Source organism: Pseudophryne corroboree, chromosome 6 (assembly GCF_028390025.1).
Source record: "Pseudophryne corroboree isolate aPseCor3 chromosome 6, aPseCor3.hap2, whole genome shotgun sequence".
Lineage (NCBI taxonomy): Eukaryota > Metazoa > Chordata > Amphibia > Anura > Myobatrachidae > Pseudophryne > Pseudophryne corroboree.
Window position 1 is genome coordinate 226975546 of NC_086449.1, and position 24998 is coordinate 227000543.

The window sequence follows — 24998 nt, forward strand, 5'->3', positions numbered from 1 at the left end:
TTTTGGCAAACTGGGTACCAGAAGGTGCAATAGTGAATCAACAATACTGCAAGAATCCGAAAAAAATGAGGCCAGAGTTGTGGAAAAATGGTTTCATCCTCCATCAGGACAACGCACCAGCCCACACAGCTCTCTCTGTGAAGCAGTGTTTGGCTTTGAAACTGATTGCAGTGCTAAAACACTCTCTATACTCACCAGAACTAGCACCGTGTGACTTCTTTCTTTTCCCTAAAGTCAAATCTATAATCAAGGGAACCCATTTTGCATCAGTTACTGAGGAGAAGAAGAAAATGAAGCAGCAGTTGAGACAGCTGAGAGATACTGAACTACAGCACAGCTTTGACCAATGGAAAGTAAGAATACAGCAGTGTGTGGGTGCAGAAGAGGAGTACATAGAAGGAGAACTGAGTTAAAGGGGTATATTGAATTAAGGTAGAAACTGCCGTCTTGTCGAAAAGATGGCAGTTTTTGACTTTTTCAGGTTGGAATGGGTTCCGACCTATTTAGCCCCGAGCATTTTTATTCGACAAGTCTGGGAATTCGACTTGTCGAGTGGTACGTGAATTGGTGGTATAGCTGCCGATTCGCATACTTCTGAGGGAAACGGGGCCAAATTCGACAGGTTTTGGCCCCGTTTCCGACCATCTCAGTTTGACTTAGGAGGAGAGGAGAGTGAGGAGAGCCGCGGGCAGACGGTGAAGAGCCACGGGCAGATAGGGGACAGCACAGCGCTGCAGGAGGATGTATCATAGCCGTCGCTCATGGCAGCGTCCACCCGGCTCCAGCAAGTGAGGTCCCGCTTGCTGGAGCCAGGTGGACGCTGCCGTAAGGTCTGTCGGCTGTACCACATCCTCCTGCAGCGCAGCTGTCCCCCGTCTGCCCGCAGCTCTCCCCCCTCTCCGGCCCCTCATCTCAATTCAACTTTTTTAAAGTCGAATTGAGATGGCATTGAATAGCCCTTGTCGGGTCCATTCCGACAAATGCATGTCGGAATGGATCCGACCTCAATTGAATATACCCCTAAATGTACTTATTATAATTGTCGTTCAATTATACTATCAGTCTAATTATTTAATAGCCACACCTGTAGTGTGCTCAAAATTAATAGAGGTTTTATTGTCTTGAACACAAAAGTATGAACCCCCCACCACCCCTCCTGTGATTAAACAGCCACAGCCCAGTGGACAGCTACCATTGGCAAGCTGCTTTTGATACAGAACAGTTTGAAAATACTCCCAGTAACATATTATGGTGAGCAGGGACGTTTTAATTTAGTGCAAGGTTACCGCCTTGCACGCACCCTGTTTTTTGTTTTGTATTTTTTCTTTTTAATATTGCCTTTATTGCGTTTCCATTTCGTAAAAGTGAACATACATAATAGAATCCACTGAAATGCTACAGAAGCTTCAATAACATTGGACAGGATGCTAAACACATAAACAATAAAGAGATATCTATTGGTCAACTATTAATATGTATATTAATATTGTAAATAAAATATTCCATTTTATTTTTAAACACTCTCAAACTTTGTATTATATGTATAATGTATTTCTTTATATGATGACAAGGTAAAGTATTGAAGGCTATGTTGAATGAATATCTGTAAGTGATCTTCATCCACATAGACAGGCCATGTATTCATATTGGTTTGACTTTTGGGAGAAGTGGCTGGGTACAGCACTAAGACATGAGTCTGTCCACACTCCTGGACCATGGTCATGCCACCTAGGTACATACGTAGTGACATTCATTCACTACTATTAAGATCTTGGACTGCTCAGTTATACAGAAGATGAAAAGGGCATGAACAGGTGTTACAATTCTAGGAATTCTCAATCATTTGTGAAATACTCTATTTTGTTCTGTGTTTTCTGGCCATGAAAACTTCTGATTTCACTGCATGCTTACAAACATTAAGCATGTTTCCTGTCTTTGTCATGTGATACATTAGTAACATTTTAATTGGCATCTCACCCTGTAATTGTCTGTTCATCCAGATATTATGTTACAGTTCAGTCACATTTCATATCCCACAGACTGCACCTCTGCTTCTGCCTGCCTCTGTATTTTTCTTGCTTGCCTTAAACTTGCATGCTCTAATGTCTGCTGTTAACCCACTTCTCAGTCCAGGGCCGGACGCGACCAAAGAGGCGAATCTCCTTCTCCTTCAGCATCTCTCCGCTTATTCCTAAGTCTAAGCATGTCTTTTCTATTGGCTCCTCGTCCAGCGAGGATGAGTCAGATTGTAAGTACTGTAAACGCTGCCACCGTAAAACCCTGACTTCATCAGCATGTTCCCTGCACTCTTGTTCTTGCATGTGCTTTGCCTGCTTGTGCATGAACAGTTTGTTGTATTATTCAGGTATTAGACCATGAGCGGCTTTTCTTCCATAGTAATGGGGTCCGTAGTATCTTCCATGTTCTTCTGTAAACATGATAATAACTTGTAAGGTATTGCTTGGAAAATGTTCTAGTAACTTCTAGTTACATTTTTGTGTTCATAGAGGTCTCCTATGTATTGTCAATAGGGAATGAGTCTTAAGGATTTCTCAAAATCCTCCAGGAAGCCTTTTTACACTGTAGAGAGATTGATTGTAATTATTCACAATGCAACAGTATAGAAAAGCCTCACCATTGCTACACATTGCAGTATAATCATGTATAAAGTGCCACGTTTCCTATCGCACGCTGCCACGGTTGGTCACTTTCAGAAACTGTGTTGGGAGAATTGCTCTGGTAGATCGTATATTAAGGTAATTTCTTTTTCTGTTTTCTGTAACCTTTTCAGGCTCACGGTCCTTAAATATTACCAGCAACTCTCTGGCTCTGAGGTAAATGTGCATGCTCTACATTATATTGCTGCCCTCTTGTACACCAGTTATCCCTTCTTAGGAGAGGGCTGCCACTGGAAACAAGAAGACAATACCCTTATGATAGATGGGGCTGACACAAAAACATGTTAGGAAAAATAATGCAGCGACTGTAAACTGAGGTAACGTTCTAACCACAATTATTCCTTATGAGAACATGGTTGAAAGCTTGAAATTTCCCGCTACATTGGTGTGTTTCCCCAGTAGCCTGTTAATATAAACATACAGGAGATTCTGCTTTCCTATAGGAAGTGGTGTGTTTGCCCCCCCCCCAAGCCAAATTAATGTGTCTTGCACAATATCCTAGTGCAAAAGGGGCATCCGAAAGAAACTTACAACTAAATTAAAGAGGTGGTCCCTTTTTGCACGTATCATTCTCATCCAGTTGTTACCTCCACATTAATGATCCAGCTGGGGGCAACATGCTCCTGATGACTGTTGTATTATTAGGGTCAGGAATTAGGGCATGTGGAATTGTTAAGAGTTTTGTAAATAATTTTATAGAGTACTGTGGAAAAGAAGTTCCTCAGATAGGGACAGCACAAGAGTCTAGTAATTATGATACAGTATATCACGATTTAGTATTGTAATTGTTGTCGCACTTTTCCCGCTTTGGTAAGGATCTTTGAGATGGTGATTTAGTATTACATTTAGGTAGGGTTTGAGTTTTCTACTCTGTATAATCATTCAAATTGATTGTACAGAAAAGAAAACATTTGCATCATGAAACAGAATTGCAATTAAATACGGTTTTCCAATATCTCTTACAGCATATCTGAGGAAGGCTGCAACCACTTGCCTCCAAGTCCCTCTCGGAAAGACTCTGAAGGAAAAGGTGGGACGAAAGTGAGCCGCACCTTCAGCTACCTCAAGCATAAAATGTCCAGCAGCAAGAAAACCAAGGTAGGTTTAACTTTAGCAAGTGAGTTGTATTTCAGAAATGTTTCGTCTAAGATGTTGCTATCTGCAGTAATGTAATTCTCTCTATTTATGGAGTGGGGCAGAGAGTGTAATAAATAATACAGTTGGAGTAATGCAGGGAAGCTATACATTAAGAGGGATATCAGAAATGACGCTGTACTGAGCTTGGAGGGTTTTTTTGGGAGCTTAAAATAGAAAAATGAGTGTTGTGACTAATAATAAGGAAGGGTATGTTAATTTAAGGATTTAGCTCTTTGATTCTGCCACTCCGTAAAAAGTAATGGCATCCATACTTATCTATGGGCCTAATTCAGACCTGATCGCAGCAGCAAAATTGCTCTCTAATGGGCAAAACCATGTTCTCAAACTGAAATCTAAATTGCAGTGTAAAAATAAAGCAGCCAGTATTTACTCTGCAAAGAAACAAAATAACCCACCCAAATTTAACTCTCTCTGCACATGTTATATTTGCCCTACCTGAAGTGCACATAGTTTTGCCCCTTAGAGAGCATTTTTGCTGCTGCGATCAGGTCTGAATTAGGCCCTATATATGAGTTTTGGGTACAAGGCTATATGCAGCTGATAGAATATTAGTGCATTTGCTGAAATTATGGTAAAAGAAACACAGAAAAGATCCAGGGATCTTTTTTTTTTTATAAAGGAGTATCAAGCATAGGGGGTCAGGAGATCCAAGGACAGGTCCATCATATGTGTATGAATGTTCCCCTGTGACCTTAATTAGAGTTTTATGTAAATCCAAAATTTACATAAACCTCTGATGTTTATTGATCTGTGCAGGAGCCGCACTGCTCATTTATTTATTAAGTTTCCTATATAGCGCAGCATATACTGTTGCGCTTTACAATTGGAACAACAGTGATAGAACAAAACTGGGTATTAACAGGCAAACATAGAGGTAGGAAGGCCCTGCTCGCAAGCTTACAATCTATATGTGCAGATCTGGTCCTGCGACATCGGTCGTAGTAACTGAGTTTCCCAGAATACCGGACCTTGTTTTCTGGGCATTCCGAAGCCACTGGCTGCATCATTGGTCGCAGCTTTACTGGCACAGGCAGCATGAGATGTTACTCAGATGTGCGATGTTTATGCAGATGATCTGATACAGCGTCTTTGGACTCAGCAAGTGGGTCACAGAAGCCTGCAGTGTACGTCTTTTTACTGAAGACTGCTCCAGCGGCTTTTTACATAGTATCGCACATCGCTGTGACCACCTCTGAATAAGCCCCTCAGTTACTCCAGTGTTTAGAATCCGTAGAATACCTCAGGAATGTACTATAGTATATAAGTTGTTTCTTTCACTAAAATGAGAATGGAAAGCGTACAGATGTATACATCTCATACATCTGGCCTCAATACACCATGCTCAGCGAAATGCCTGGCATGAGTGAGCTGGCAGCTCACGTGCAACTCTAATGTCAGGCGTCTTTTTTATGACGAAAATGCATCTTATTGGCATCGCTGCTTGTTGACTAGGAACCAGCATACGTATAAGTGAGGGGTACATGTGCTTTGTGAACGGCGTAGTGATACTTTACTTTCTGTATATAAAAACGGTGTTGTGATTGGAAAAGTCTCTATAAAATTCTGACAGTAAAGAGATAGAATGTAGGCTTTTTCTACAACAGCGATTTGTGTTTTTTTCGTCATTTTGTTATGCTAGTTTTTTATGGCTGTATTCTGTTAATCAGCGAGTTGCTGCATACTGTGTTAGACACCACAATACACTGTAGTGGATGCAGCTTGTTGTGCGGCATCCAGTCACGGGACCTGATTTAGAGATGGACGCTAATGCTGTGACTTTTTGCAGAGTCGCAGCTGTGCTAATATACAAATGCTAGTTTCAACCTTCCCCTTGTGTACTAGCATGCGCTAGACTGCGCAAGCCCTCAGACGCCCACTTTCACTGTCCGTGGGAAGTATAACTTCTGCCGGTGGTTCTGAACATTCCGCCTTAGGTACATTTTCGCATGCATCAGCCTATGGCAGGTGCAGCGTCTTCTGAATTCCTCTAAACCTGGCTGTGAATCTGCGTTTGGGAACACAACGCGTCCACTCTCATGCCCATAACACGTCCATGAAACTGCTTTTTTTCCATTCACTTCAGGCCACTACCCAGTCACTGTCCATGAATGCTCACGGTTTTGCACGCCAGTTCTAATGCCGGCAACTTCATACGCGAAAGTGGTCTCTGTGTACAGTCAGGGTAACACATCAGCTGTAACGGTTATCGGGACTTTCCCCGCAAGCTCAGTAGCAAATAATCGTTCAGTGGCATAAACATCGGCATGGCGTCCACCTCCGAATGAGGCCCACAATGCGGTATTCAGAGTTCTCTTTTCCTTTAGATACTGGGCGTGCTTTGCATTTTGCACAGATTACTTTTATCTCTTTATTTGCATTCTTGGTTGCGTTAGAGAACAGTGTTGTACCAGTAATATTATTACATGAGGACTGTGCCATCACACACCCTCCCACACAATCACAACATTGTGTTAGAGGAATATGGAAGGATGTTGAGTATGGACATGTTGTATTTATCTTACCACAGATGGCGATTATGCAAGCCAAGCCAGTTCTCTATTTGTGTCTAATAATACCAGAAGCTGTCTCTTGAAAGCACATCTACTCTGCAAGGGGTGAAAACAACACTCTCCTGTACACAGCCACACACTCAGAAGCACACTGCACCCTGGAATCATATCATGGGGACCAGATTATGAAAGGTCACATTTGTTAGCTTGGCAGGTTTTTTGCTGCTTGAGAGAAATTACGCTTTGATCGTATTTTGCAGCTGCATAAAGAGCCACACACACCATTGCCACAATTCTATGGGGAACATACATGAAACCTGGCCCACAGGTAATTACAAGAAATGATGTAACAGTCAGTCAGATTCAATTTGTAGTTCTTGGATGTTTACGTGCGTACCTGATTTCATACATGCCTCATATTCAGTTATGGAAGTCAGGAAATAAAGATGCAGTGGGGTTTTTGTGACTGCTCAAAGAGGATTCTCAGAAAATATTAGGATTAAAGTTTCTGGACCTGAAAACATTTGCCATAAATATTGTGTGTGTGTGTCTATTTAGAATTCTTGAGCTTTTACTTTTATGCCCTATATTCCCTATATTAAAATAACATCAATGGTAAAACATGCCTGAAGGTTTATTTTTTATTTTCTTGTAGCCTTGGTGATCCACAGTGACAGTGAGTTTGACATATGAGCTTTGGAAGTATTTGTCTAAACATGCCTTGCACGGTCATGTGATTTGCTCTATTTAGCATTCATATTGCAGAGATCTCTAATTATAACATAGGTATACACACCCAAAATTGACAAAAACCTATGTCTTGAGACAGCTTGTTCTCTAAAAACAACAACAAAACAAAACAAAAAAAACATGGCTCTTAATGTGTTCCCGTGGTTTTTGAGGCTGGACTTTTCCCCCCAAATACCCGTACTTCTGTCCCATTTTACATTGCTTTTCCTTCCCTCTCTGGTTGAGGATCACTGTTAGAATTACATATTACTACCTTACCAAGTCAGTGCTGCATCATCTGTGCCTTTTAATTTTGTTTACTTCAGAAAGCTTTAAGTCAGATTGAAGTAAAGATGAAAATATTAGCACATATGTGGTTTATTTAAAAAAAAAAAAAAAAAAGCAGAAGTAGAGTTTTTCTTTACTTCCTTCCGTGACTTGCCTCAAGCTGCTGGATGGACAGAAGTGTGCTCTGGTCAGCTGTCATGTTGGTGCAGTATAACTAGTATCTGTATTTGTGGCTTACTCCCGAGGTGCAGAATGCCATGGAATAAATTTATTGATGTGCCTCAAATTAGGTTCACATCTGTAAGATCCAGACATGGTGAGGTAAGGACAAAAGGAAGCTCTCAGAAGATATTTGCTTGTAGATTTTGCGTTAAATCTGCATCATCCAGTAAGTTGCTTCTGTTCATATATTGGCTGCTTGTTGGAATGGCCTCATCACACTACACTGGACTTTTTAGGAGTATTTATTCTCTGGTGGAATAACATGCATTGCTTAATTTTTTTTTTCTCAGAATATTTATATTTTTTGTACTTTAAACCTCAGAACTATTTTTGTATCAGGTTGACATCTGCAGTCTGCACGATTGAAGTGTCTATTTCAGGATTTCATGGTAGCAATTTGTTATTTCAGAATAAAGATAATTACCAAGAAATACTTCACTAACTGGAGCATTTTTTTTTTTACTTTATTGCATCCTATATTTTTAAGCATTGAAAAAAGATGAGTCCAGTGTGACAGTATATAGATTTTATGTAACAGTAATTACATAAGTATAGCAAGCTTTCCCTTGTCCAAAGCAATACAGTATGTGGTCATTACAGAGTCCTAGAAACAGAGAATTTGATGTCAGGAAAGCACCTCTGTCTTTTAACCTTGGTTTATGTGTTTTGCAGTTATATTTGGTAGAGGATTTGGGGGGAGTGATTTGTTCTTTATTTCATATTAACGTGACTTTCTTAATATATCATATGTACAATTTGTGTAATTAGTGTTCTGATTTTTACAAAAATTATTTTGCGCTGATTGTCAAGCTATTGTCAGCTAGTCTAACCAAAGGCATAGCTAAAATAGGTGCAGGCAGTGCAGCTGCTATGGGGCCCAGAGCTGAGAGGGGCCCACCTTCCCTGTCACAGTTATATGTGTTATATACATTTTTCGCCTTTGGGGCCTGCAGTATATCTAGGTATGCTCCTGGACCTGCTCATTGTAGTGTGGTATAAAATGAACTGGAGGGCAGGTTGTTATATAATATGAACCAAGGTACTGTAATGAGACATAATATAAACGGGGAGCACTATATATCATAATGTGAATTGGGGGTGCTGTGCGACATCATGTGTACTGGCAGCTCTGAAATATGACATAGGGTGAACTTAAGCACTACTGCGATTCATAGACCAAACTACGGCACTACTATGGGGCATAACATTATATAAGGCTCTACTATGGTTCAGAAAATGAACTAGGGCACTATTATAAGACATAAAATTAACAACGGCTGCAGAGAAGTGTCTCTAGAAGCACTGGGACGGGGTTCCCTTCAAAATGTTGCTATGGGGCCCTCAAAGTTCTGGCTACGCCCCTGAGTCTAACTACAGGGAAGTGGCAGAACTGTACATTTCAGTTGTTTCATCATCCTACAGTATATTATAGTGAATATAATATTTACTATTCTACATTACATCCGGAAAGTATTCACAGTGCTTCACTTTTTCCACATTTTGTTATATTACAGCTTTATTTCAATGGAATAAATTAATTTTTCCCCTCACAAAAAAAGTATTTTTTGAGATTTTTGCAAATGTGTTAAATATAAAAAACTAAGAAATCACATGTACATAAGTATTCACAGCCTTTGCTCAATACTTGTTGATGCACCTTTGGCATAGTCTCAAGTCTTTTTTAATATGATGCCACAAGCTTGGCACACCTATTTTTGGGCAGTTTCGCCCATTCCTCTTTGCAGCACCTCTCAAGCTCCATCAGGTTGGATGGGAAGCGTCGGTGCACATCCATTTTCAGATCTCTCTAGAGCTGTTCAAACAAATTCAAGTCTGGGCTCTGGCTGGACCACTCAAGGACATTCACAGAGTTGTCCTGAAGCCACTCCTTTGATATCTTGACTCTGTGCTTAGGGTTTTAATACATTTTAAAAAATCTCAAAAACTTTTTTTCAAGTTGTCATTATAGGGTATTGTGTGTAGAATTTTGAGGGAAAAGGCTGTATGTAACATAACAAAATGTGAAGTGCTGTGAATACTTTCCGGATGCACTGTATATACATTTTCCATTTTCTCTAACGTCCTAGAGGATGCTGGGGACTCCGTAAGGAACATGGGGATAGACGGGCAGGAGACATGGGCACTTTAAGAAAGACTTTAGGTCTGGGTGTGCACTGGCTCCTCCCTCTATGCCCCTCCTCTAGACCTCAGTTTGATACTGTGCCCAGAGGAGATGGGTGCACTTCAGGGAGCTCTCCTGAGCTTCCTGACAGAAAGTATATTTGTTAGGTTTTTTATTTTCAGGGAGCCTGCTGGCAATAGACTCCCTGCATCGAGGGACTGAGGGGAGAGAAGCAGACCTACTTCTGTGAGTTTCAAGGCTCTGCTTCTTAGGCTACTGGACACCATTAACTCCAGAGGGATTGGTACGCAGGTCTCACCCTCGCCGTCCGTCCCAGAGCCGCGCCGCCGTCCCCCTCGCAGAGCCGGAAGATAGAAGCCGGGTGAGTATGAGAAGAAAAGAAGATTTCAGAGGCAGGAGAAGACTTCATGATCTTCACTGAGGTAACGCACAGCACTGCAGCTGTGCGCCATTGCTCCCATACACCTCACACACGGCAGTCACTGTAAGGGTGCAGGGCGCAGGGGGGGCGCCCTGGGCAGCATGTAGACCTCTTTTGGCAAAAATAAGTATATGTACAGCTGGGCACTGTACATATGTAAGAGCCCCCGCCAAATTTTTAGATTTTCAGCGGGACAGAAGCCCGCCGCCGAGGGGGCGGGGCTTCTCCCTCAGCACTCACAGCGCCATTTTTTCTCCACAGCACTGCTGAGAGGAAGCTCCCCAGACTCTCCCCTGCTTATACCACGGTAGACAGAGGGTTTTAAAGAAGAGGGGGGGTACAAAATTGGCGCATATTGTATATGTAAACAGCGCTATCTGGGTAAACATAATATTATTGTGTTTTTGTCCTGGGTCATACAGCGCTGGGGTGTGTGCTGGCATACTCTCTCTCTCTGTCTCTCCAAAGGGCCTGGTGGGGAAACTGTCTTCAGATAAGAGGTTCCCTGTGTGTGTGGTGTCGGTACGCGTGTGTCGACATGTCTGAGGTAGAAGGCTCACCTAGAGAGGAGGGGGAGCGTATGAATGTGAGGTCTCCATCGGCGGTGCCGACACCTGACTGGGTGGATATGTGGAATGTTTTAAGTGCTAGTGTGAACTTATTGCACAAGAGATTAGACAAAGCTGAGGCTAAGGAACAGTCAGGGAGTGAACCCGTGTCTGTCCCTATGTCGCCGGGACCTTCGGGGTCTCAGAAGCGCCCACTATCCCAAATAGTAGACACTAATACCGACACGGATTCGGACTCCAGTGTTGACTACGATGATGTAAATGATTATTGCAATAAAAGAAGTGTTGCATATCACAGAGGAACCCCCTGTCCCTGACACGAGGGTACACATGTATAAGGGAAAAAAGCCTGAGGTAACTTTTCCCTCCTCACATGAGTTGAACGAATTATGTGAAAAAGCTTGGGAATCTCCAGACAAAAAACTGCAGATTCCCAAAAGGATTCTTATGGCGTATCCTTTCCCGCCAACGGACAGGGTACGGTGGGAATCATCCCCTAAGGTGGACAAAGCGTTGACACGCTTGTCAAAAAAGATAGCGCTGCCATCACAAGATACGGCTACCCTCAAGGATCCTGCAGACCGCAAGCAGGAGATTACCTTGAAATCCATTTACACACATTCTGGTACTTTACTCAGGCCGGCAATTGCGTCGGCCTGGGTTTGTAGCGAGGTTGCAGCATGGACAGATTCCTTATCGGCGGAGATTGAAACCCTAGATAAGGATACCATTTTATTGACCCTAGGCCATATAAAGGATGCTGTCTTATATATGAGGGATGCTCAAAGAGACATTAGTTTACTGGGTTCCAGAATAAACGCTATGTCAATCTCTGCTAGACGAGTCCTCTGGACCCGGCAGTGGACAGGTGATGCCGACTCAAAAAGACATATGGAGGTTTTACCTTACAAGGGGGAGGAATTGTTTGGGGAAGGTCTCTCGGACCTGGTCTCCACAGCTACGGCAGGTAAATCAAATTTTTTGCCTTATGTTCCCTCACAACCTAAGAAAGCGCCACATTATCAAATGCATTCCTTTCGTTCAAATAAAAGCAAAAGAGTGCGTGGATCGTCCTTTCTTGCCAGAGGTAAGGGCAGAGATAAAAAGCTGCACAGCTAGTTCCCAGGAACAGAAATCCTCCCCGGCCTCTGCAAAATCCACCGCATGATGCTGGGGCTCCGCTGGGGTAATCCGCCCCAGGTGGGGGCACGTCTTTGACTTTTCAGCCACATCTGGGTTCACTCACAGGTGGATCCCTGGGCAATAGAAATTGTTTCTCAGGGATACAAGCTGGAATTCGAAGAGGTGCCTCCTCGCCGATTTTTCAAATCGGCTCTACCGACTTCTCCACTGGAAAGGGAGATAGTGTTAAATGCTATTCACAAATTGTGTCTTCAACAAGTGGTGGTCGAAGTTCCCCTACTTCAGAGAGGGAAGGGATACTACTCCACCCTGTTTGTAGTTCCGAAACCAGACGGTTCGGTCAGACCCATATTGAATTTAAAATCCCTGAACCTATACTTAAAACGGTTCAAGTTCAAAATGGAATCGCTCAGAGCGGTCATCGCCAGCCTGGAAGGGGGGGATTTTATGGTATCCCTGGACATAAAGGATGCATACCTTCATGTTTCCATATATCCACCTCATCAGGCGTACCTGAGATTTGCGGTACAGGATTGTCATTACCAATTTCAGACGTTGCCGTTTGGGCTTTCCACGGCCCCGAGGATTTTCACAAAGGTAATGGCGGAAATGATGGTGCTCCTGCGCAGGGTGTCACAATTATCCCGTACTTGGACGATCTCCTCATAAAAGCGAGATCACGAGAGAAGTTACTGAACAGTGTGTCACTTTCAGTGAAGGTGTTACAGCAACACGGCTGGATTCTCAATATCCCGAAGTCACAGCTGGTTCCTACGACTCGTCTGAGCTTCTTGGGCATGGTTCTGGACACAGACCAGAAAAAGGTTTTTCTCCCAATAGAAAAGGCTCAGGAACTCATGATTCTAGTCAAGAACCTATTGAAGCCAAAACAAGTGTCTGTGCATCATTGCACTCAAGTCCTGGGAAAAATGGTGGCAACATACGAGGCCATTCCCTTCGGCAGGTTAGATGCAAGGACCTTCCAATGGGACCTATTGGACAAGTGGTCCGGATCACATCTACAAAATCATCAGCGGATCACCCTGTCCCCCAGGGCCAGGGTATCTCTCCTGTGGTGGCTGCAGAGTGCTCACCTTTTGGAAGGACGCAGGTTCGGCATTCAGGATTGGATCCTGGTGACCACGGACGCGAGCCTCAGAGGGTGGGGAGCAGTCACAAGGGGAAGAAACTACCAAGGACTCTGGACAAGTCAAGAGACTTGTCTTCAGATCAACATCCTGGAACTGAGGGCCATATACAACGCCCTACGGCAGGCGGAGAACTTACTTCGCGACCAACCAGTTCTGATCCAGTCAGAGAACATCACCGCAGTACCTCATGTAAACTGCCAAGGCGGCACAAGGAGCAGGGTGGCAATGGCGGAAGCCACCAAGATTCTTCGCTGGGCGGAAAATCATGTAAGCGCGCTGTCAGCTGTGTTCATTCCGGGAGTGGACAACTGGGAAGCAGACTTCCTCAGCAGACACGACCTGCATCCAGGGGAGTGGGGACTTCATCGGGAAGTCTTCGCACAGATTTCAAGTCAGTGGGGACTGCCCCAGATAGACATGATGGCATCCCGTCTCAACAAAAAGCTACAGAGGTATTGCGCCAGATCAAAAGATCCTCAGGCGGTAGCAGTAGACGCCCTGGTGACACCGTGGGTGTTCCAGCCGGTCTATGTGTTTCCTCCTCTCCCTCTCATACCCAAGGCATTGAGAATAATAAGAAAAAGAGAAGTGAGAACAGTTCTCATTGTTCCAGATTGGCCAAGAAGGACCTGGTATCCGGATCTGCTGGAAATGCTCACAGAAGATCCGTGGCCTCTTCCTCTACGACAGGACCTGTTACAACAGGGGCCATGTCTGTTCCAAGACTTACCGCGGCTGCGTTTGACGGCATGGCGGTTGAACGCCGGATCCTAGCGGAAAAAGGAAATCTGGATGAGGTCATTCCTACGCTGATAAAGGCTAGGAAGGACGTGACATCTAAACATTATCACCGAATATGGCGTAAATATGTTTCTTGGTGTGAGGCCTGGAATGCTCCTACGGAAGAATTCCATCTAGGCCGTTTTCTTCACTTCCTACAATCTGGAGTGAATTTGGGCCTAAAATTAGGCTCCATTAAAGTTCAGATTTCGGCCTTATCCATTTTCTTTCAAAGGAATTGGCCTCTTTACCTGAAGTACAGACTTTTGTGAATGGAGTACTGCATATTCAGCCTCCTTTTGTACCTCCGGTGGCGCCTTGGGACCTTAACGTGGTGTTAAGTTTCCTTAAGTCACATTGGTTTGAACCACTTAAATTAGTGGAGTTGAAATATCTCTCTTGGAAGGTGGTCATGTTGTTAGGCTTGGCTTCGGCTAGGCGAGTGTCGGAGTTGGCGGCTTTATCACAAAAGCCCCTATCTGGTTTTCCATATGGATAGAGCGGAATTGCGGACCCGTCCTCAATTCCTACCTAAGGTGGTCTCATCTTTTCATATGAACCAACCTATTGTCATGTCTGTGGCTACACGTGACTTGGAGGATTCCAAGTCCCCTGATGTGGTCAGGTCTTTGAAAATTTACGTGGCCAGAACGGCTAGGATCAGAAAAACAGAAGCACTGTTTGTCCTGTATGCAGCCAACACGGTTGGCGGCCCTGCTTCAAAGCAGACTATTGCTCGCTGGATCTGTAACACGGTTCAGCAGGCGCATTCTACGGCAGGTTTGCCGTTACCGAAATCGGTTAAGGCCCATTCCACTAGGAAGGTGGGCTCATCTTGGGCGGCTGCCCGAGGGGTCTCGGCACTACAGCTGTGCCGAGCTGCTACTTGGTCGGGGTCAAACACCTTTGCAAAGTTCTATAAGTTTGATACCCTGGCTGAGGAGGACCTCCTGTTTGCTCAATCGGTGCTGCAGAGTCATCCGCACTCTCCCGCCCGTTTGGGAGCTTTGGTATAATCCCCATGGTCCTTACGGAGTCCCCAGCATCCTCTAGGACGTTAGAGAAAATAAGATTTTAAACCTACCGGTAAATCTTTTTCTCGTAGTCCGTAGAGGATGCTGGGCGCCCGTCCCAAGTGCGGACTACTTCTGCGAGACTTGTATATAGTTTTGCTTACATAAGGGTTATGTTATAGTTCCATCAGGTTGGACTGATGCTACGTTATTTTTTCATACTGTTAACTGTTTACTTGATACACAAGTTATACGGTGTGATTGGTGTGGCTGGTATGAATCTTGCCCTTGGATTAACAAAAATCCTTTCCTCGTACTGTCCATCTCCTCTGGGCACAGTTTCTCTAACTGAGGTCTAGAGGAGGGGCATAGAGGGAGGAGCCAGTGCACACCCAGACCTAAAGTCTTTCTTAAAGTGCCCATGTCTCCTGCGGAGCCCGTCTATCCCCATGGTCCTTACAGAGTCCCCGGCATCCTCTACGGACTATGAGAAAAAGATTTACCGGTAGGTTTAAAATCTTATTTTTACTGCTGTGTATAACCATTATGGATCTTCTGGCAGACATTCTGCATGTTATTATTTATACCCATTTTCCACTAGCTCAAAAAACACTGGTAAATGCACAGGGGCGCACATTTACCCGTGTTTTTTGCTAGTGGAAAAGGGTCCCTCCGCAAAATCCCGGATCAAGTGACCCGTGAAACCCTACCCGGGTAGGACACGGGAATGATCCGGGTAGGGTTGTAGCGTGAACAAAAGCCATGTCGATGCGACACGGCTCCCGTTTACACTGTATGGAAGGGCAGCGCTGGGAGATCATGTGATCTCCCAGTGCCACCCCTGCCGCATCACTAGCAGCGTCACCAACCCGGCAATATGCCGGGATGGTGACTGCTGATGGGAAAGGGGCCATCGCTGCGGGTCGCAGCCGAGTAGCACCCGTGTCAGGCTCCCGGCTGAGACCCTCATCGTAATGGAAAAGGGGTATTATAGATCTGAGTTTCTGTAAGCATAGTTTCTTTTGTCCTTTCAGTAGCTAATTCTTTGTGTTCCCTAGGAAAAGGAGAAAGAGAAAGATAAGCCTAAAGAAAAAGAAAAGGACCCAAAAGAAAAAGACAAGGATAAGAAGACAGTCAATGGACATCTGTTTAGCTCTACGCCAGTGGTCGGTCCCATTACCTGCAGCAACTGTACCAAGACCTTCACCAATAAAGATGGATATCTTTGTGCAAGTAAGTGACCTTGGGTTATTGTAACCTTGTGTCACAACTTGGTTATTTTCAATCACAAGTCACATCTGTTGTTTTTGCAGCTTCTCATATTTTTTTTTTTTTAGTTTGTTTGTTTTTAAGGAAAAGATTTTTCAGTGCTCTCCCATGACTAGCCATTTCTCCATTTATGAAGTCTTTGTGTATATATACATATTTTTTTACCCCTATTTTGGAAAGCCTATCTTGCATATAGAAAGTGGGCATTTTGTGGGCTTGAAGCATTATGGGAGGTATTCAATTATTTTCACCCCCTTCCACACCCGGTCTGTTTCTGCTAACGGGCGTGGTATAATCATTTCAGCTCGCTACCCCCAGAGTAGCGAGTGCATCCAACCCTTTACGCAGCTAAACCCGATTACTATGGGCGCAATAATGGGGAACACTTTGGAATGAAGATTGAGCGTGATATATCATTTGAATACCGCCCTATGTATGCTAATAGAGCCTATCCAGGAAATAGGATCCGTTGACGACACTTTTTAAAAAGATACATGACTATTTAATCCTTAAAAATGGCAACCTTGACTGTGATTAGGCAATGGGTACACTTAAAACCAGGATAATTGAAGTTTGTTGTTTTAAGCTCTTTTGCAATAATTTTGAAATGTTGTTTTCCTTTGGTTCAGTTAAACAGTGTGTGATTGTTTTAATTTTTAATCTTTGCATATTTGGTGTACATTAGTTGTGTTTTGGCAAAGGCTTAAAACATACAGTCAATCTATGGGTACACAACACTAAAAAGCAATTATATATTTTGTATCATGTAGCAATTGTAATCCATTGTATTCATTCTCCAGTGTGACTTCTGTACCTGTGAGTCAGACACTGAAATTAATAGTAACAGACTGTACATATGTTAGTTGTAAGACATATATTAGTTGGGTTGTGCAAGGTGTAAGACAGGTCTGGTTGGAATTATGTAACCGCTACTTTGATGCAGGTATATATTTAGCCCTGCGTGTGCTGCAGCTGTTTTGTGTCATTGTAACGATCATAATTTTCCAGGTTAAAGAACATCCGTGTCAAATAGAGGCTAACACAAAAAACATTTGCACAATAATAGTGTCCATGGCTAGTTGTAACAGGGTTTGTCATAGATATTTTTCTCTGCCTGAAGGCTGATTGTGTTCTGAATATTTTGCTACCAATATTTTGCTATCAAATTATTTTGCCTTAAATTACTTAAATACTTAGGGGTTGATATATCAAGCAGTGAAAAAGTGGACCAGTGAAGAAGTTGCCCATAGCAACCAATCGCTTTATATTATTTTATAGAGTATACTTGATAAATGCTACCGTAATGCTTATTGGTTTCTATGGACAACTTCACTGTTTTCACTGTTGTTACTTTAACCCCTGTTTATTACAGTACCTACACCATTGCTAGTAGTAATTCCATTCAAACAGTCTTTTCATCACTTACAGGTGTTGTATTGCATACCTCCCAACTTCTCTTACAGTAGATTATGGACACCAACACGGGTCGAAGGCGCACACCCGAAATTGGTGGCATGACTTCGTGTAAAGGAACGTGGCTTTGTGGGGAGGGCTGTGGTCTCACAGCAAGAGCCGTAATCGCCAGAGCTGTTGGCCATGCCCCCTGTCCCTCTCTGTCGGGGAATATACGCTGTGCGCATGCGAGTGACTGGGGATCTGCCAACTGCCCCACCGTGCCTCGGGACACTACGACCCGCGGGAGGGACAGCGGGACAGACCATGAAAAATGGGACTGTCCCACCGAAATCGTGATAGTTGGGAGGTATGGTATTTTAGTATGGAGTGAACTACACAGATAGGGGCTCGTATTTACTCAGTTATTAAACAGCATTTTGTGCAGCACACAAACTAAATGCTAAGGAGAGAGTATACTGTAATGTCAATAAAGATTCAGTATGGTTGTCACTTTGGTTAGAAAGTAGCAAAGTCCTTGGAGCGCCAAACATGGCTATTTGGCGCTATCTGAGGAGAGGTGTATGTGGACACATTTGTATTATTCAACTAATTGCAGTTGTAATTTACATAAACTGGATATTTACAAGTTGGCTCCCCTTAACAGATTGTAGCTGCATTATGTTATGGCTGGCAGTATATCTGTGCTGTCAGCAGGGGTGGTATTCATGTGACCGGCGGTCTGCTGACCGACAGTCACATGACCTCCTCCACCATCCCGCCGGCTCAGTATCCCGATGGTCGGCATGCCGACCAACAGGGACTATTTCCACTCGTGGGTGTCCACGACACCCATAGAGTGGGAATAGAACCCGTGGCGACCGCAGGTCGCCACCGAGCCCGCAGCGTGGCGAGCGCAGCGAGCCCTCAAGGGGCTTGCTGCACTCGCCCCTCCCCGCCGGGATCCCGGCGTCGGTATACTGCCGGGATCCCGGCGTCGGTAAGCTGACCGGCGGTCAGGAAAGGGTGACATAGCATATCCTATTAAGGGCATGAGTGGCTTGAGGTTTAGCTATTACACAAAGAAATTGATTTTCTAATTCTGGATCTGAACCCCCTCTGCATGTTTATGACAAATCTGGGAGGTTTGATCAGTGGAAAGCCGTATGTTGCTTTCTGAGGAATCATCTGCATTCCATTCTGTGTGTACACATCAACAGGCTGTGCTCCTCCTCCCCAAAGTGCTTTGCTAAGCGTGTAAGTATGTGGTACAAGTAGCTGGCACAGAAAGTCTAGGTAACACCTGCTGTAGTGCACCCAGCTCTGGTCACAGGAACAGTGACCCAGCAAACAAATGCCGCTGGTCCATATCTACAGGGATGGTAAGTGCCAAGATCTTCTGTGCACTGGGTACATAAGGATTTTGTGAAGAACATCTTTTCCCTGTTTATGATGTCGGTTTAGGCTGTTAGATGAATGTGATTGTTTAAATGTATTGACATTTTTCATGTTAAGTGGAACACGCAAGCACGGGTTTGTAAAAGTAGTAGTGTAAGTATGATACTTCCCAAATACTCCTCAAGCAGGTGGTGTGTGCTCAGTGCATGGGAGGCGCTGGTATGAATGAGGAAGTTATTCCTTATCAGTGGAGCTGGCCCAGCTTATTCTGTGATGACATAGCACAGAAGGCATTTTCTGCTGATACAAATCCATGTAAATCTCATGGATATGTCAGTATACACTGGGAGTTCGTGAGTAAAAGCATGTTTTCAAGAAGCGACGTACAGCATGAGAAAGGTAGGACAGGCCTGTTCTAGAATGCCCATGGGGAAACATGGTACATTTCTAGTACTGTTTGGAAGTGTGTACTTACTGGCACAAATTAGTGTGTATGTACAAGAGCTGAAAACTGCCTTTATTCTGAGGATGATTTCATATGTTAATTTCTCATTTACTTCATTTTAAATCAGTTTGTATGTATCTAGCTACTTGAAAATGTTGTAGTTTGAACTTTATCTGTGACAGTTTTGGTTCAGTTAAATATCTTGTGTTGTGTATTTGTGCAAAGTGTGTTAGGTTTTTAGTCCTCTTTTTTTGCATTTGTTATATAGCAAATCTATAAGAAGTGGTAGGTCTCCGTTTGGATGTGATGTGTTCTATAACATTCAATAAGAAGTGAGAGGACTCTGTGTTGTTTGTTGTGACATCTAATAAGAAGGAGGACTTAGGATTTAATGGGGGGAATTCAAGTGTTTGAAAAGTCGGTTGGGTGTCTGTTTTTTCCTGTTTATTAGATAGGAACAAACAGACACCCAACTGACTTTTCAAACATTTGAATATCCCTCAATGTGTATTGTGACATCTAATAAGAAGGAGGACTTTAGTATGGATAACGTGTATTGTAACATCTAATAAGAAGATGGAGGATTTAATGTGTATTGTAACATCTAATTAGAAGATGCCTGGAGGACTTAGTGTGTATACAGTATATTGTCTATTGTAACATCTAGTAAAAAGATGGATGACTTAAACTCTATACACACTGGGTGACCTCCTGCTATATCGCTGATTGCTAATTGGAGGAGATGGCCAGGGCATACACACTGAACGATATCGTTCAGTGCCGTCATGCCCCGCACTCCCCGAACATGCAGCTCAATTATATAGTTAAATTTGAGCTGCATGAGCAGTATATAATGCCTGAACAAGAACAACCCGCGGGTGCGCGCATCGTTCAGGCATACACACTAGACGATATGAACAATAGATCTTTTTAAAAAGATTGTTATCGTTTATATCATAGTGTATCACCAGTGTGTACGGGGCTTTACAGCAGGGCCATATCATATTGGCCCCATTAATATTTTGTCCGAAAAAAATGCTAATACTGCAATTTTTTTTGCCCGGTGGTGACTATCGGGCTTTCCTTAAAATGTCCATTTTACGATGATAACACATGGGAACCGGGATAAGTTCCCCACCCATATGTTATCATGGTTCTGAGGGCTGCTTACCGGGGATTATGCTTCAGGTAGATGAGGCATGCGAAGCATAACACCCGATAAGTACCGGCCTCGAGGCTTATAGGGTAGCCTCCGGCAAATTACCACTACTAATTGGATTTCCCCCATTATGTGGATGTAATGAGTATTATCTCTAATACAGAGGTTCTTAAACGCAGTCCTCAAGGTACCCAAACAGTCCAGGTTTTAAGTATATATCCATGGCTCATCACAGATGGTTAAATCAAATTGACTGAGGTACTAAATACGTCACCTGTGCTCAAGCATGGATATACTTAAAACCTAGACCGTTGGGATGCTTTGAGGACCGCGTTTGAGAACCCATGCTCTAATAAGTAAAGTGAGGACTTTGGCCCAAGTGACGATATTTTGGTTATGTAGCAGCAGGATTTAATGTGCCATTTCTTTACGGTGCAGTGCCAACTTAGTTTTGCTTAGAAAAAAAAATGCTGATTTAAATCCTTATGCTAACTCACCAAAATGTCTGCATTTTGTAAATTTAGCACTCTGTTACATTTGGTCCTTTGTGTGTGTGTAATGTGTACAGATGCCTCCTCATACATCTATTCTCTGCATCATATGGCGCAAGACACCTGGCGCGACCCACGGGTAGCAATTCCCATGCTGCATAGTTTCTTCTCGGTTTTTCTGCTTTTTCCTCATTTTGCTTAGTGCACTGGTTCTCAAACTGTGTGCCGTGGCAGCCTGGGGTGCCTCAGGACACTTTCAGGGGAGCCTTGGTTTGGTGGTCCAGGACCAATTCAGATTATTTATGGTCATTGTAATAGGCAAAACCAGTGCTGGTGGCTGTCAATCATGAAATATGTGGAGAAATAGAAGCAAACCCTGTCCCTGACCATACAATACAACCTAATGATGACATACAAACAATTTACTTAATTTAATATTTCTTTCTAAATTTCTCAATAAGAAACTTTTGGCCTAGAGGTGCCATGGAAAATAATTCTGATGCTTTTAGTATGCCATGGTTTAAAAAAGTTTGGAAACCACTGGTTTAGTGTATTAGGTAATTAGGATTAGCATTTTTGTAGCTAAGGAATTGGTATGAAGTCGCAGATTACGCTTGACACGGATCCCAGGTATCAGCCCTGTCTTTTGTCTTTTACTCTAAATTGTAGTTTGTTTTAATGTTAGTATGCTTATAGTGTGCCAGGTATTTAGGATTAGTGTTTTGGCTTGGCTAAGTCGCAAAGTCTGTAGCATGACTATAGGTTGAGACATCTGTATTATAACATCTTAATGAGGAGAACTTAAATTGTTCTGTGTATTGTAGCTCCCATCTAGAGAGCCTGGGAGCTATTCCATTGTTTTACACAACCAGCCCAAGGATTTCCTTATTGCGGATTTCTGCTAGCTCCCTCCTGAGGTAATTCTGCGTAAAGCAGTGCTTCAGAGAACGCTGTAACGGCATTGCACCTGACACTTAACACAGGAAAAGTTGCTTAACGCAGCTAATTGCCTGCATTAGCGTGAGATAAAGGGGCCGTCATGGGAATTAAGGAGGCAATTCAGGACAATTGAATACTTCCCGGGCTCTTTATACGGGAGCTACAATACACGCAAACCCCCCCGCCCCTCCCCCCAAAAAAGTGCGGATTGGGCTCTAGTGATAGTGTAAAATGCAAATGTTACTTTCATTGCACATAACTCGTATGCAAATTAGCAGCATTCTGTGAATTTTTCAATCACTAATATGACCCAATACACTAATGACATTATTTCTTCTTAAATTTAAGTATCTATTTAATTCTTATTTTAATTCGACCACTAAATGTTATATTTATCTTTTAGTTCGGTCCACACGTTCCTAGATTTGTATTTTACTCCTATTCTAATGAAAATATTGGGATTAGATTTCAGTTTAAGCACTCATTCCGATGGTATTAAATAAAAGCCTAGAATAACATGAGTTCTTCATCTGTACTTGCAGATGTGTCCACTTACATCTAACCTCCCTGCACGTTAAACAGCCCCTCTGTAGCCCTGAGCATCTTTTTTTTTTTAGACTTTTTCCCTTAAAATGCAAAACGATGTGAGTAGGAAGTACAAGCAGCTTCTGCTGATTAAAATTATACACGGCATGCCTATATGCTATGTGCGTCCGTGGCTGTAACTGCATACAAAATACTACGTTATAGTGTTTTCCTAGTAAACACTGTAACGTAGCATTTCATATGCAGTTGCAGACGCACACAGAATATAGGCATGCTGCATATCATTTTAATCAGCATAGTCTGCTTGTGTGTTCTATTTGCATAGCAATGCAAATAAAAAGCATTTTTCTGCAAAAAGATGCAACTTGGTTGCTCAGGACCTTTCAGCTCACTCACCCCAGGCATCTCCCACTACATGGCATATTGAGGCAAGATGTATGAGGACACATCTATATATCAGTGTCCTCATTTTGCTAATTTTTGTGCGGATGTATTTGTCCTTCTCTGTCGCTCTGTGTTGTTTATTCCTTTCATTTCAACACCTGGTTGAACATGAAAGACTTCTTGCTTGTATAGTGTACTCGTAGTAAGTACACTTCAGGAGTCGATTTATCATCCCTCCCCCTATTCTCAATGCAAATTATCATTTGTTATATCAGCTTATTACAGCAATAAGAATTTTTTACAATTCAAGATTCTTACCAGGAGATTTTTGATAAATTTCCCATTAAATCCTGTCCTGACAAAGGGTAAAGTGATAGCCTCATGCATGTGTGCACCCACTAAAGGCTAGAGGAGTAGTATCAGAAAGATAGCAAATATGTACTGTAAAACTAAAATAGAGAACACATTATAAAGATGGTGTTGGCTGTCGAGACCAAGCTTTTAAAATGTATGCTTTTCAGAGTTTGGCAAACTAGGCCTCATTCCAGTCTCCATAGAAAGCTACAGCTGTTTGGCATATCATGCATTTTGGGCACCAATGTGCAGCAGATGTAATATTTGAATCTGATTTCACTCCCCACATTCTGCTTCAAGGCCCTTCAGACCCCATTATATTCTCATTTGATAACCCTCATATCTTCCTACATGCCCCTTTAACCTCCACACATACTGTCAGGCCACCCCTCATGCTTCTTGTACAGACCTGTATGTGGCACTCCAGCAGACAGGGAGAGAAAACCAGTGGCCACCAGTGAGGTAACAGGCAGTATGCACTCTGCAGGCATAGGGAAGCAATGGTGTGACCAGCTGCTTGCAGTGACAAATAGGTCTGTTTGCAGCCTGCTAGGAGCATAATTCATAGTAGAAGCAAATAACAAACAATTTGATGTATCCTGCTGCAGCAGCTGGTGTAGCTCATGTATTTATCGCTGCACCGCAGGGGCTGCAACCACGACAAAGCGTAGCAAGGAGAAGTATCTCCAAAACCTTTCAAAGCCAACTGGGGTCTGAAATTTCTGGAACTTGTGTAGTTGCATCAATAAAAAGATATACAGTACAATTAAAGATGTGCCTGGTGCACCTGCTCACAGCACACATATAAAGCCGACCTTGGGGCTCTCTCGCTGTCAAGCCCCTAATGCAGGCATTCCCAACCACGGTCTTCAAGGCACACTAATGGGCCCTACACATATAAAGATCCGCCGCCGAGCTGCCCGACGGCGGATCCGGCCGACAGGCGACCCGGAGGCGGGGGGTAGTGAAGTTTCTTCACTCCCCCCTTCCCCCGGCTCCATAGAAGTGCAGGCAAATATGGACGAGATCGTCCATATTGGCCTGCATGCACAGCCGACGGGGCACCAGCGATGAACGAGCGCGGGGCCGCGCATCGTTCATCGCTGGTGACTCCACACTCAAAGTTATGAACGTTATCTCGTCGACCAGTGTGTAGGGCCTATAACAGTCCAGGTTTTAGTGATATCCGGGCTTCAGCACAGGTGACTTAATTAGTAGCTCAGTTATTTTGATTTAACCATCTGTGCTGCAGCCTGGATATCACTAAAACCTGCACTGTTGGTGTGCCTTGAGGACCGTGGTTGGGAATGCCTGCCCTAATGCATTGTGTTGTGTTACTGGTGTGGTGTCCAGGGTTGCCTGCATTAGGTTGGGGACTTCTTTACCCTGGAATGTGGTCCACTTATTCCCTCTTCTCTGATAACCTATAATACTAAGCTAATGATATCACTAATGGGCATATTCATCAACCTTTAAATGTCATAATTTACACACTCCATGTGGGCTGTAGAAATTGTGATATTTATCAAACGCCAAAAATGCTGTATTTTCGAAGTTTGACAGAGAAACCGTTCATAGCGAACAGCCCCCTAATCTCTTCACTAGTTTACACAGCAGCTGGTACAGCGTAAGAGGGGAGGGCGACTTCGACAGCCGGGATCACCGTCGGGGGAGGGATGCTGCCACCGCTGCTGCTGTGACTGTTTTTAAAGCCCTTATCCAAAATGCTTGGGACCAGAGGTATTTTGGATATGGGATTTTTCCGTATTTTGGAATAATTGCATACCATAATAAGATATCATGGCGATGGGACCTA

The 24998-nt window shown here is 43.4% G+C and overlaps 1 protein-coding gene across 8 annotated transcripts in view; it reads left to right on the forward strand.

Moving 5' to 3' along the window:
* AKAP13 (A-kinase anchoring protein 13) overlaps positions 1 to 24998 on the forward strand; it is a 532570-nt gene that overhangs the window by 447851 nt on the left and 59721 nt on the right. For 6 of the 8 annotated variants that reach the window (XM_063925738.1, XM_063925741.1, XM_063925740.1 and 3 more), the window contains 4 exons: positions 2129 to 2248; positions 2792 to 2834; positions 3644 to 3776; positions 15864 to 16038. In XM_063925738.1, coding sequence (XP_063781808.1) covers positions 2129 to 2248; positions 2792 to 2834; positions 3644 to 3776; positions 15864 to 16038 — 471 coding nt within the window. The remainder of the gene's footprint in view (positions 1 to 2128; positions 2249 to 2791; positions 2835 to 3643; positions 3777 to 15863; positions 16039 to 24998) is intronic. The other 2 variants (XM_063925744.1, XM_063925746.1) reach the window with 1 other exon arrangement.